Source organism: Copadichromis virginalis, linkage group LG7 (genome assembly GCF_057382275.1).
Source record: "Copadichromis virginalis isolate Kocher_CV1m ecotype Utaka linkage group LG7, C_Virginalis_male_GT1.1, whole genome shotgun sequence".
NCBI lineage: Eukaryota > Metazoa > Chordata > Actinopteri > Cichliformes > Cichlidae > Copadichromis > Copadichromis virginalis.
In genome coordinates this window covers 24538182-24553125 of record NC_140624.1, presented here as the reverse complement: position 1 = coordinate 24553125, position 14944 = coordinate 24538182, and the positions used below count along the sequence as shown (strand labels likewise).

General features: G+C 39.9%; 1 protein-coding gene across 1 annotated transcript in view; it reads left to right on the top strand.

Annotated features, from left to right (window-relative positions):
* The window catches only part of LOC146705080 (solute carrier family 23 member 2), a 71089-nt gene that overhangs the window by 50241 nt on the left and 5904 nt on the right, over positions 1-14944 (top strand). The window contains exon 10 of the mRNA XM_085460983.1: positions 1187-1295. Coding sequence (XP_085317109.1) covers positions 1187-1295 — 109 coding nt within the window. The remainder of the gene's footprint in view (positions 1-1186; positions 1296-14944) is intronic.

Here is a 14944-nt window from a genome sequence, read left to right as displayed (position 1 = left end):
CTGCTAAACAAAACACCATCTCTATTAAGGCTTTCTTGGACTCACTGGTTCCACAGTGAGCGGTGTTGTTAAATCTATCTAGAATACAGGCAAAAACAGAAAATAAGGATCATGTGTGTAATAAAAACTTTATTTGCTTTTTATTGTCATTAACTTGTCTACCATTTGGCACTTTAAGCAACCTTTAAGAAATCTGCTGCACAAAAATGTCTCAATATTGTAAAACTGCTTTGATGTTAGATATTGAGCTTGGCAGTTGTTAGCGCACTGTAAGTGTAATCCGTAATACATGAAATTCAATGTAAGTACAGTAATATGTGATTTCAAGGTTAGGTTGAGTGAGTAAGGGTCAATAGTAATCACCTTTCCCGTATCAAGCTATTTCAGTTTGATTACAGCAAACATATTGGACAAACATACAGACAAGAAGATAGTAATTTAATGATATTCCAAAAAAGGTTTTTGAGTGTTTGTTTTTCAACCACAAACATATTTCTTAATGCCTAAATGAGAACTGAAAACTAAACACTGTGAATTTTTAGCTGTTATAAAAGTCTCCGACTTTGAGACTAATTAATAGTTGAAAAACATAAGTGAGACGGCGTTTAAGGAAGTACTTGCTAGAAAATACAGTAAATGCAAATACCTTAACTGAATTGTTGCACAACTGTATTATTAGTTCCACCCCTCTATGGTATTTTTTGGCTAAAGAACTTGCTCTATCAGTTTTTGTAAAGATGAAAAATGACGGTGTTTTCCCAAGCTATATTTTGTAGCTATTTCGTTTTGTACTGTTGTAACACTATTGTGTATCATGTTTCATTATTATAGGCAGGTAATATAGTCTTATACATACATCCGCACACACACAGATATATATATATATATATATATATATCTACACTGACCTCACTGTGACCCGTGTTAACCTGTCATGACCAAATAAATGTGAATCCCATACCAAAATAGAATTTGGGTCTCTTTTTTTCCTGATTATTCCTAATCTCATTTTAGTGAACTCCCACAGCAGAAATGTCAGCTAGCTGAAACAGATCAACAAAATAATGGCTTGCATCTGAGAGTCAATAAACCAGTTTTAGCAAATTTGTATCACATTATTTCTGTCTCTCTTTCTTTCTTTCTCACCCTATTTCACACACCATCCTGTCTTCTTTTCTCTCTCCAGTATGTGGATCTTAACTCTTCACGTAACCTCGTCATCCTGGGCTTTTCAACCTTCAGCGGTCTGGTTCTACCCACCTGGTTTCAATCCAATCCTGGCATCATTGACACTGGTTATTTTAACACACACACACACACACACACACACACACACACACACACACACACACTTTTAGGGCTTTAAAATCAGTATTTGCATGAAAGTATAGAAATACAGTTAAAATAATCTACATATTGACTGTGAAACATAGTCTGTCAAAAAGTGTGTGTGTGGTTTTTTTTAATGTCAAGTGGTACCATCCAACCTGTGAAAACACACTCAAAGTCTTCTTTGCTTGAATTTACTGAACAAATTAAAATTATTATTTATTTATTTATTTTTTAGTTTACTTTAGTTTTACTCCAGAGCTTCCCAAAGTGTGGGGCCCGCCCACGTATGGGGGCACGGTATGAAAAGGAGAAAAAAAAAAACCATGCTTGGACACTGCTAGCACAGGTGCCCACACAAACACAAAGCAGGAGATGAAGCATCGCTGAATATGTTTCCAAACCAACTTCATTCTAAGCCAAAGACTAGAAAATATGGTGAAGCATATCTGCCCTTTGGTTTCACCTGCACAAGTGGCAAGGTAGGTCTCCACTGCAAAACTGCTTTTCCCTTCGTTGGGAGCAGCGCTGGGCTCTTCAAATCACGGACGCTCTTCAAATCACGGACAAACAATATCCCACATTCTTGATTTTTAGTTCACAAACACTTGTTGTAATGACTAAACTTCTCCTGACATTTTGGAGATGTTAGCTATTTATACAGTAAAGTTACAGTGGGATACAAATAATATCAGACAGATCCTGCCACGATTTGTTCCCTCAGTTCAAATCACAGACAAACAGTATGGCACAGTTGTTTATGTTTTTAAACCCATTTTGCACAGAGAGGCATTTATTGAAAAATGTATTGATAGCAATGTTGAATATTATAACACAGGGAAAAAAACAACTACACGTAAAATAATCACACCGTGACGCCTCTGCCTTTCTAAATAGAGGGACAGTAACTGCGTGTGTGTAAGCGTGCGCATAGTCAATTTAACAGTAACAGTATTTTGTCTCTATCTGCAATTCATCTCACGTAAACAATAACGTGGCGCACAGTGTAATGTGAAATAAAGCACATACCTTTGACGTTGCGTGACAAACTTTGTATTCCTCGTCCACACGTAAACGCAAAAAAGGAGTTTTAAAAAATCTCAGTTTTCGGTGATTCGAAACATCGTTTACGTGTGGACGAAACAGCTACGTTTTCAAAAATACCCGTGTAGGTGCGGACGTTAGCGTAAAAGAGTTAGTAGTTTACTTTCTTTCTACCTGTAATTTATTGCAAATTACTTGTATTTGCTTAATTGTTTACTAAATGTTTGAGGTGTGAAATAAACCGCAATGGAGCAAAATATGGGTGTGTGTGGTTGGAGGATGTGTTTGTGCGTGCACGCACGCCCGGGGGGGCACGAACATTTTTCTTGTAAAACAAAGGGGGGCCCAGCAAAAAAAGTTTGGGAACCGCTGGTTTTACCTGATTCACATGTGTTCTTTCAGTACGACACTCCGTTTTGGCAGGCTAACGTCAGGACTTGGTTCAACTTTTTAAATAAAAATCAGGAGTTACTTCCACCGAAAGGTTGAGTGGAGCTATTTGACATAACTTTTTAAAGTAAATCCACAAACCTTTTTTTCTGTTGAAAGAACATAAATTACTCCAGTAAACTAAAAAAAAAAAAAATTTGTTTGTTGAATCTAACTAAATAGTATTCTAAACCAGCCAATAGTGAGGTTTCATTTTTTGAGCTCATCCTTGAGCTTGTGTGCCTGTTTGTGTTTTATTGTTTTTGTGTGTGAAGTTTAAACTACTTTAATTTCTGGATTACTGAGCTGATTTATTATTTTAATATTGAGTTTGACTCCTTGTGATATTGTTGAATCTTTGATATCTAATTCCAATATAACATGATGTTCTTATAATAAGTTTCTGTTTTGGCTCATAATTTCTTTGTTTTCTCAGTATCCTGAGCTTTTATGTTATTTTTCTGGTTCCTGTCTAGTTTTCATGCCTCATTCTGTGATTTATTGTTGTGGTTGTTTCCTGAATCGTTTCTTCTTCTGTCTCACTCCTCTGCTTTACATCACTGGAGTAACACTGCTCCTTTGTCTGTGTTTTCATGTTAATTTGACTCATCTTTTCTCTCTGTTTAGTATTTTATGTTATTTTCTTTTTTCCCCTCTTGTGTCCTGTGTTAGTTCTGTGTGTTTAGTTTTACCTATGTCTTGTTCCTTTGCAGTCTGCATGTAATCAACTCTTTTTGTATATATTGTTAAAGCATTAGTTGTGTTGCTCCTGTGCAGCTCTGTGTTTTCTTGCTTATTGCTTGTCTTAATTAGTGATGTGTCGGTTGAGAACGAAACGGCTCTTAGAGCAGACTCTTTGAAGTGAACGACGCAAGCCGGGGTTTTCTTCTTTCTCTCACCCTCTCTCTTGCACTTTTTTTCCCGCTTCACTCCACACGCGAGCCTTGTGCTTTGCGCTGGGAAGAGGGGGGAGGGGCGGTAGTTACACTCGCCAGGCACAACAACGTCACATTAGAAAGGTGTAGTGATCATCCACAACTATTTTCAGTTGCGGAAGATAAAGGATTCAAAGTTTATTCATGCAGGCCCATATGAAAGAGAATGTGCATCTTCCTTTTGTTTTCATACTTTTTCATATTTATATTTTATTGTGTTGTGGTTTGCAGTGTTTTGTGTTGTTTCACTTTAAATTTGTTTAAAAGGAAAAAGCTGAAAATTTAAATAGTTAAAAGTTGAAATGTTAATAGTTGGTTTTTGTATTGTATGATTTATTTATTACATTTTATGTGGAGTGAATAAATAAAAGTCTATTTACGGTGGCCCCTAGAGACAAAGCACGTACAAACTCCAAAACACGTACGAACTCCAAAACACGTACAAAACACAACAGAAATGCTCCAGGATGCTAGGGGGAGTGTTGAGCTTTTGTTACCTAGTGGCTACACAAGCCAGCAAGTACCAATGACCAGATTTGGTGTGTGGTAGTCTTGTCCTTTAGCGGGCAACCAGCGGCGGTACCAGTACGCTGCTGTAGGTGCTGCAGGTTCTCTTGCTTGACCAGCGATTATCTTCCACGCTTTTCGATCTAAGGCGATGGTTCTTACAGGTGTGTGGTAGTAACAGGTAAATGAACTTTTTTTTTTTATTATTTGAATATATATGAGTGCCTGTGTATAAATACACAAACAATACACATATACTTTCAATTGTGTAATTTAAGTGATCGAGGTAGTGTTTTGGAAGTTCAGTTAATGCTAGAAATGTGCTTTGGACTTTTGTTTATAGCCAATATTAAAGACTCATCATTTGTTGTTCAAGTCAGCCTTCTATGTCCTACATTTGGATTCTGTGTCTATACTCTGTACACCTTGCTACAGTCGACCTCACTGACTGAGTCATTAACTGAGAAACTGTTGTCATTTATATATGTATATATGTTATTCTTAGGGCAGCACGGTGGCACGGTGGTTAGCACTGTTGCCGCACAGCAAGAAGGTCCTGAGTTCAATTCCACCATCAGGCCGGGGTCTTTCTGTGTGGAGTTTGCATGTTCTCCCCGTGTTTGCGTGGGTTCTCTCCGGGTACTCTGGCTTCCTCCCACCGTCCAAAGACATGCAGCTTGTGGGGATAGGTTAATTGGAAAATCCAAATTGTCACTAGGTGTGAATGTGCGAGTGAATGTGAGTGTGAATGGTTGTCTGTCCCTATGTGTTAGCCCTGCGACAGACTGGCGACCTGTCCAGAGTGTACCCTGCCTCTCGCCCTATGACAGCTGGGATAGGCTCCAGTGCCCCCCGCGACCCTGAAAAGGATAAGCGGAAGCAAATGGATGGATGGATGGATGGATGTTATTCTTAGGACATGAAAAAAAAATCAATCCTGTACATAGTACAGTCCTCCAAAATAGTACAAAGTATGGTTAGGGCCTATCAAGCTATAAATATGCTGCAGAACTAACCTGCTCGGAAGCAGGTTATAGCTCAGTAGCGTATAAAATCGCTGCTCACTGACCAATCAATTTTCCAGAAATTAGTTTCAGATGCATAGATAGCAAAAGTTGTTTTAAGAGTAACTGATATCATTGTCTGCAGCAACTGTGTCACTGCTGTATCATGTTATTAATGTCTTTATATTTTAAATAGTTTTCCTTTCGTTTGTGAAATCAGACACTTTGTTGATAAAACAAAAATCTGACCATGTTTCTAATGGTCATCTGGTTGGTCATATGCCACGTCTTTCATGTGAATGTGTGCATAGCTAGATTAGGAAACCTTGGGCTTACTGAGCTAATAACCACCTTCATGTGACTGCTTAACACAATTGGCAGGGTAAGTGAAGCCAGGTATTGAATATCATGTGTATGCTGAACTTGTTTCATAGTACATGGCCCAGCTCTGGCACCCCGATGCCCAGGTATCACATGACGAGTGCAGAGAAAAATTCAAGCACAAAAGATATCTGATACCTATAGAGACAGCAAAGAATGTAGCTTGCTAACACACTGTACTATTTTAGCTTATTCAGCCTGGTTTATAATAATTTATTTCACAGCATAATATCAACAAAATAGGACGATAAAATACACAAGATGGCACATGCACCTGCTCTTTTGTCTATTTAAGCCCACACAACCCATGTCTGTTTGTTATGGCACAGCGCTAGTTTGTTACTATGCATCAATGAGCATTAAAAATGTTGGAAAGCAGCAGTTTCACGTCATTTTCTTCTCAGTTCAGTACACAGTAGCCACTGTACCATGACAAACTCTTTGTCTGTACCCACACTGGGTGTGATCTATCATTTATTTCACCACCTCCTTTATGATTTTATCTAACAGGAATCACAATAGAAAGTGCTCTAAACATCTGGTGCATAATTGAAGAAACTAAGCTATGGTGCTTTAATAACATTTATAATTGTTCAAATAGTTGTGCTGTGGGACACTTTTGTAAGATTTCTGCTTGAGATATTACACAAGTTTGACCATTTTATTTTTTATTAATCAAAACAAAATCAGTAAACAATGACAAAAAATAAAACATCCAGTGACATAGTCCTCTTACGGTGAATTCCAGGCTGTGTTCCCACAGACACTTAGAGATTACCCTTGAAAAGATGCAGTAGTTTTGCCAGCCTAAGCTCCTAATGCCAAGGTGTTCCAAAATCCCACAGGCCCAGATGGCAAACATTTTACATTTAGTCTTTAGGCTAAAGGTGGCAAATTGTCTTTTAGACTAAATGTGTTTTGGGAATCTTTGGTTTTACCTTTATGTACTTAGGACAGAAAAACATTCAGTTTGGAGTCCAGTCTTTTAAGGCATGTTTTATATGGGTTGAATAGGATAAAACCAGCATAACAGCCAGTAGGGGGCACTGATAAGGCTCTTGAGCTTGATTCTTTGTACATCCATGCATGACTTTTCTTCTTAGCACAAGAAGGAGGCTGGGTTGGAATCACATTTATTTAAAGTGTAAAACTGTAGATGTTGTCGGCAGCTTTGAGAATAGAATTTTAAGGGCTTGGCTTGGTTATATGTGACTTTAGCTTCTTTGGAAAACTTCTACATCTAGGGATGTGCAGATTGCAGAAAACATCAGAAAAGAACCTAATGCTTGAAATATTTTTGGGGGGTTTCTTGTTTGTTAGTTTTTAACAATTACTCTAGATTTCATTTGTAAAAATATAGTTTTTTCTATGTTATACTGGAATTTGCTGATTGCAGATATTGCCAACTTCAATCAGGTCTCTGACAATTTTGCAAACAATTTAAAGAAAAAAAGCACTGCAACTTCGTAAGTATTTGTAATATGGTAATCCCATCACATACATCTTATAAAGGTTTCACAGTGCCTAGGTCAAATCTATAAAACATTCCAAGGGTATAATCATAGATAACTCTAGGTTTACTTGCACTTCTGTTTATGTAGTGTGCACAAATTCTTCATTGACATTATTGCCTATTGGCCTATTGGTAAGAGGAATGACTAAACAGGGAAAAACAATAGTGAAAAAGCAGAAAGGGGAAAAATAATAATAATAAAGCTAAATGCGAAAGGTGAATAGGGTAAAATTGTTTTGTAATACTTTAAATGTTTTTCTACATTACATAAACATAATAAAATATGCATTCATATGCAACTGATAGATCACTCTCAGCTTACACTAATGCAGTCATCAATCCAAACATTAATCTAATAGATGAAATTACACAATGTGAAATAAATATGATCAGTCAGAGATCTTAGAAGTAAGAGAGTTATAGATCGTCACAGGTTGACAACTGATAAGTACATTATTTTGATGACATTTTGATTAGCTGATTCATAGGCTTTGTGACCACCTCCTATGAAGCGCCATCAAAAGAGCAATCTTCAAGATTAAACAGTTCTTCTCCGCAGACATGAGACCTTGATCCTATGTGTCATGTGATGCTAGTGTCTCCCAAGAAAGTGTTAATCCAGAGTGCAATACTGGGCATGAGGGCTTGTCTGGTTTTCTCTGGTCTAGGCTGCTTACCTCCCAATCCTCTTGGCTTGCCCCCATGTAACTGGCTGTAATCTGCCCAGCTCAGATAAAGCACTCTTGCTCCAAAGTCTGTCCCCAGCCTCAACATTAGCTGATAGCACCAGACAAGAGGAAACCTGTCAATGCTCTTTGTAAACAAACTCTTGCTCATCCCGACGTCTTTCGATGTACAAGCTGTTGGATTTAAAATCAACTCTGTGGATGCCTTGAACTTTTGACTGCTGTCGTTTTGGGCAGGAAATGTGTGTGTGTTCCTTTGTGTGTATATGTTTTGGGATGGGTTATTTGAACAAGAGTTTATTATTTGAACGTCAGCGCTGTTTGCAGTTCTTGATTCAATTCAGTACAACTTCATTATGCAGTTTATTGCCTGAGAAGGATTATGAAAGCACGGCCTTGGACTTGCAGGCATTTCCATTTTGAATGGCCCTCTGTATTCCACCATGTGCTCATGGTCACACATGCCACATGAAAAGCCAACTCTGACTCAGGATTTTAGAGTATCTTAGTGGTCTCTAGTGATTAAAAACGGTGCCCCTTGGTCAACAGAAACCTTTACAAATCCATATATCTAAACATCCGTGGCTCTTTTGTCAATGTCACAGGACACTCTTGTGAGGTGCTACAGGCAAATTGTACCTATGTTACCACTTTGTGTCAACAATGTGGCTTTTATTAAACTACCAGCAAATTTGCTCTTTTTGTCACGGTCCTGGGTCAGTGACCCAGTGTTTTGAGTTTCTTGTGCCTCTGAGTTTTCTGTATTATGTTCTTAGTTCTCGTTGTTGTCCTAGCTTGTTCTTTAGTGTAGTGTCTTAGTTTGGTGTTCTTGTATTCTGTTTAGTTCTCTGATTATTTAGTAGCTGCCCTCTGTGTTTCTTAGTTGCTGTCTCCCCTAGTCTAGTTTGCATCTGTGCTAATTCCTGTTTTACTTTGAAGGTCTGTGTCTCATGTGAGTGTATCCTACTTTGCTCCCTTGTCTCATCAGTTCTGATTTCTCCCAGCTGTGCTCTCCTTCTGTGTCTCATTCCCCTCGTTACTTCCCAGTGTATTTAAACCCTGTGTTTCTCTGAGTCAGTGTCGTGTCGTCCCTCATGCTGTGTGGATCGCCCTGTGTCTCTCTGTGAGTTCTTAGTTTGTTGTTTCCCCAGTTTAGTTTAGGTTAGTTTAGTTTAGTTTAGTTTGTATGTTTGTCCTACCAGCAAATAAAGCTGTGATTTTTGAGTTCATCCCCTGAGTCTGTGAGTCTTGCATTTTGGGTCCAACTCCTGCCTGCCGCACAGCGATTCATGACACTTTTAGAATGCTACTACATGTTCTGTTTCTTATTATCCACTTCACTTAAAATGTCTCCATGTAAAAGATTAATTTACATCAGTTCATCAGTTACAAAAATATATGTATTTTTACTATTGGCATCAGATAGTAGCTAGTTTTACATTGACGTTGTCCCCTTCTAGGTCATCTCCTTGTGCACCGCTGCACCATGTTTCTCCAAACTGTTTTCTGGAAGTCATGTCCTTCCTCTATACCCCAATCCTAAGAAAATAAATAAGGGTTGATATGGTACAAATCTTAATTAAAAAAAAGAGTTAAAATAGGATTTGGTAGGTGGGGGAACCCTAAGGTCCAGTGTAATGGGGCAGTGCAGCAAAAAGAAGTAATCAGTCACACATACTGTCACATATACTGTGGTTAATACATAAGCAGATTTTACATCATGGCTTTATCATCATGACTTCCTGGCCACTATAAAATTATTATAAAGGCAGACTTTTTGTATGTTAATAAAGAAAGCAATCACCTTAAAGTGGACATGACAGTATCACGGCAAAATGTGCAACAGACACGCCAGTTCGCCATTTTATACTTTGCCTCTCCAAAGCATGAAATGGAGACGCATGCAAAGTTGCAGTAAGCTGCAGAACCAGCAGAGTGAGATATTTTATTTCAAACTAACATTGAAATAATCATGGGAACACATTTTAAACAGACATTATTCATATGTAAATACATATTAGCCAACTAGCTTTATCATTTCTGTCGATTAACGACCCAAGAATGTAAATCATACCTTTCTGTGCTCACTACTGACTTCCTGACTTTAAATATATTATCTCCCCCTGTTGGTAATGCAGATTCTGCATGTGTATCCAGTTCTCGATTTGGACCAGCCTGTCTATTACACACTTTGCTGTGGTTGTGTATTAATGTGTAATAAACCATGGAGCCCAACTTAAAATACTCTAAGATTTAGCACTATCTGTGAATGTTGATTTAAGAAATAAGTATTTAGAGTTACAATTTTTAGAGCATGCGTAGCACCATCTTGTGCCAGTACAGAATGTGAGATCACTAAGTTGGTTGGTTGCTGCTAATAGTCTTGCATTAGCTAGCTAGTAACAGAATTGATAACTCAATAGAAAACAGGGAAACTAAAAGTAAAAAGCAGTCTCGGGGGTGTCACTTTTAAATCGCCCCTGGCTGTAGCAATAACTTTTATGTTAAAAAACTAATTTGTTTTACAATCAACTTTACTCTCTGTCTCCTAAGCAGTAAGTTGTTCTTTATTGTTGGCTAGCTGCACTGTAATGGGAAAATTCTCCTGCTGACTGTAGTGTTAGAGTTTGTCGAGCAGTTTAATAAATGAAGACTATGTGCAAAAGAGCTTGTTTGAGTCAGGCTCACGGTTGATTCACCACACAGACAAACTGTCCGACACTGTCCCCTCTGTGTGTGATTTTTGTTGTTAGGTTGAGTGGACAGACTGAGCAGTTCAATCAACTGGCAGATATATGTCTACAAGATGCGATCAGTGCTATTTTATGCAATAAAATAGTTTTTCTTCTCTTAAAAGCATATCCAACCAGTTTACTACTTATGTAACCGAGGACAAGGGATGAGTAAACGGGGCAAAGAAATAATTGATCATTTATTTATTACATAAGTTAAACATACAAATTCCCAGTCGTTTCCAGACAGGACTTACAACACATCCTGCCGATATCCCAGCTGCGCATGAGACTTACCACACAAACTGTGCGAAATAACACTACAACCCGTCACACCCCGCTTAGTGACACTGCAATCGTGGCACACACTGCAAACAATTCGGGTCTCAGCGCAGCTGGGAATCAGTGCTATGTATGGCCTGTGATCTGAGAGATAAAGGGAAGTGGCACAAACAATTAAAATAAAAAAAACAAAAGAGAGGTTAGTCCACCCTTACAAAACTTACTCTCAATCAATAACCGCCTCTACGGCTGGACGGACTAACCAAAACAAAATTACAAATCAATCAAAAGAACAAAAAAAAGGACAGCAGAGACAGCACAGCTGAAAAACAAACAACATTATCAATTAAAATATTACCCAATAAAATAGCAATTTTATAAAACCATTCAAAATCATGAAACTAAAACAAACACTCAATATACCTACAATATTGATCAGTTTCCCTGCGCGCAGTCGATCTAGGGCTTGATCAATTCTTCTATTAAAATTCATGGTCACACTAAAAAAGTCCAATGACACATTAAAAAAATAGGCACATGCAATAGCAAAAGATCCAAACAAAAAATGGCAAAAGTCTCTTACCGACAGTATACCCACTCGCACCTGAGTGAATTAATTGCCTCTGGTTTTTTCCACAGAAGAGCGCTGACTTCACCCCACACACCCACTACCTTTTCACAGCTCTTCAGCCAATCACCTGGCAGCGAGCAACAAACTGCCAGGTGACACTTGTTACAACCCTCCCCTTCAAAGGGCATCGGCAACCCGACGATGAGCTGAAAAGAGAGCACACTTAAAATTTTGCTCATTTTATAATGGATTGTGGCAATTTAAATGGGTTTGAGTGCTGTCCAGCAGTCTTCCTCATTGACCTACGAGACCCTTGCGTCAAGCTGGCAACATCTTCCTCCCCAGGTTCTAGGTCCCCAGAACAATCCAAATGGGGCACCCCCACATGTGTGGGACTCAACGTCCCTTCCTCCAACACTGCAGAATCGCCTCCATCTCCCTGTTCTGTAAACATCTGTTCCACTTCATCAACCATACTGTTATTTGTGGCCAACATTCCGGTTAGATCATCCTGTTTTGACATTTGTAGGCCACTATCTTGGTCTCCATCCAATTCCCTGATTGGAATGTTTCTCAACTCAGTTCGATGTACTTGTCGAAGTGGACCAGTGTGCCCAGCAGGAGCGACTGAATATACTACGCCATGACCAGGAGGAGGTCGCACTACTTGAAAGGGCGTGGGATCCCAAAAATCTTGAATCTTATTGCGACCTCTTACAGAGTGGTTTCTCATATACACCAAATCGCCCTGCTCCAAATCAGGACTAGCACATTTAGAGGAATTCAAATCTCTCTGAACCCTTCTCCTTTCTAACCGTTGCTGCACAACATCATATGCAGCAGCCAAGGACTTTTGGTGTTCCTGTACCCACTCTTCAAGAGTGACGTCCTCATCAACTTCACTGCCAGCACCCAACCAAAAATCCACTGGCAACCATGGCTCTCGCCCGAACATCAAATAATATGGAGTCATACCAGTTGACTGATGTACTGTGGTGTTATACGCATATGTGACTTGGGAGAGATGCCGCGGCCACCGGCGCTTTTGTTCAGGAGGCAGGGCACGCAGCAAGTCATGAAGTGTACGATTAAATCGTTCACATTGACCATTACCTTGTGGATGATAGGGTGTCGTCCGACTCTTCTCTATCTTATAAATTTTACACAGCTGTTGCACCAAAGCGCTTTCAAAATTTCGCCCCTGATCAGAATGTATACGGCTTGGAGGCCCAAATAAATGAAACCAATGCTTCACTAAAGCCTCTGCCACTGTACTGGCTCGCTGATCTTTTGTAGGGACAGTCTGAGTATATTTAGAAAAGATGTCAGTCATTACCAAAATATTCTCTTTACCATCAGTTGAGGGTTCAAGTACTGTAAAATCAATTGCCAAAATTTCATGAGGCCGAGATGCAGAAATACTACCCATAAAGGTTTTAATCTTTGGCACAACAGCCTTAGAAAGAACACACCTTTCACAATCTCTGCACCATCTCTCAATATCTGCATACATGTGCGGCCAATAATATCGCGAGCGCACCAACTGCAGTGTACGCTCAACCCCTTGATGGCCATGCTCATCGTGGAGTAAACGAAGGACGCGGCCCTGTAAACACTGTGGCAGCACCAGCTGGTCAACCTCCCTCACTCCATCAGGAGTATGAGTGCAGCGATACAACACAGACTCCCTTTGTTTCATCCGCCCCCATTGACGGACCAATTCCCTCGAACCCTTACCAAGACCATCTCTTTCCTTTGAATCTGGCAACCTGGCCACCTCCCAATACTTTAAGAAGGGACCAATCACAGGGTCTTGTTTCTGTAACGTACAGAGATCAGAGAAAGAACAACCAGGTAAAACGCTTATCTCTGCCTGAACACTGGGAATCATCTCACACTGCACTCCAATATCATTAGATAATGGACCATCCAATTCCATTACAGTTCCATGTAGGCGGGACAATACGTCTGCATTAGCATTCTGAGCCCCAGGCCGATATTTTATGGTCAAATCAAAAGCGGCCAGCTCTGATGCCCACCTCTGTTCTGTGGCACCTAGCTTTGCCGTGGACAGATGGCTTAGTGGGTTATTATCTGTAAATACAGTGCAACGATGACCCAAAAGATACTCCCTAAACTTTTCAGTGACGGCCCACTTGAGAGCTACAAGCTCAAGCTTCATGGAACTATAATTTCTCATATTCCTCTCTGTAGGCTTTAAGCTCCGACTGGCAAAAGCTATTGGCCGCAATTTACCCTCATACTCCTGGGAAAGCACTGCCCCTAGACCCCCATAGCTTGCATCTACTTCCAATGTAAATGGCTTCTGAAAATCAGCAAAAGCAAGCACTGGTGCAGAAACCAGAGCAGCCTTGAGCTGATGAAAACTTTGTTCACACTCCAAATCCCAAAAATCCAATAACGGTTTTGGGGGGGTCCTACCTTTTCTACCTGGAGGGAGGAGTGCAGAGACCAATCTATGCAAGGGAGCAGCCATGCGTGAAAAACCAGCTATGAATCTCCTATAATAACTAGCAAATCCTAAAAAGGAACGCAGTTCTGCTAGATTGCTGGGCGTTTTCCAATCCCGCACTGCAGCTATTTTATCTGGATCAGTAGAAACTCCTTCGGCAGACACCACATGCCCCAAATATTTCACTTGCCTCTGGAAAAACTGGCACTTGGAGAGTTTTACTTTAAGCCCCTCTTTATCCAGACGAGAGAAGATTTCTTCCAACCGCTCCAAATGCTGTTGCACGGAGGATGAAAAAACAATCACATCATCCAAATACAAAAGCACCGACTGATGTCTGCAATCTCCAAACAAACGCTCCATCAGGCGCTGAAATGTACTGGGTGCATTACACAAACCAAACGGCATGCGGTTGAACTCAAACAAACCAAATGGGGTACAAAATGCAGTTTTAATCTTATCCTTCTCAGCCATTTCCACCTGATTATAACCACTAGCCAGGTCCAAAGTGGAAAACCACTGAGCACCAGTCAAAGCATCCAAGGATTCTTCAATCCTTGGCAGAGGAAATGCATCCTTTCTGGTCTTGGCGTTTAACTGTCTATAATCGACACACATGCGTAGACTTCCATCCTTCTTTTGAACAAGAACTATTGGGGATGAGTACGGACTACTACTTTCTCTGATGATGCGAGCTTGCAGCAGCTGTTTGATATGATCCCTTGCCAGTTCATACTGAGACGGAGGGATTCGCCTGTATGGTTGTCGCACTGGTGTTTCATCTATCAAAGGAATTTCATGAGTGATCAATTTACTACAACCAACATCCAACTCATTCTTGGCAAACACGCCGCTATACTTCTGCAATAAAACTTTTGCTTGCCATTTCTCGCTCTCCTCAAGACTTTCAAATTCAGGCAAATCCAATTCCGCTGCATTGTCTGCCATTGTATGACTGGAAATATAAGCTGTACAACACTGTGAATTTACAGAGACCTGTATTTCAGAGTTACCCTCTGCTAGCACACTGGCCAGTTGAACTGTAGCAATCACCCGAC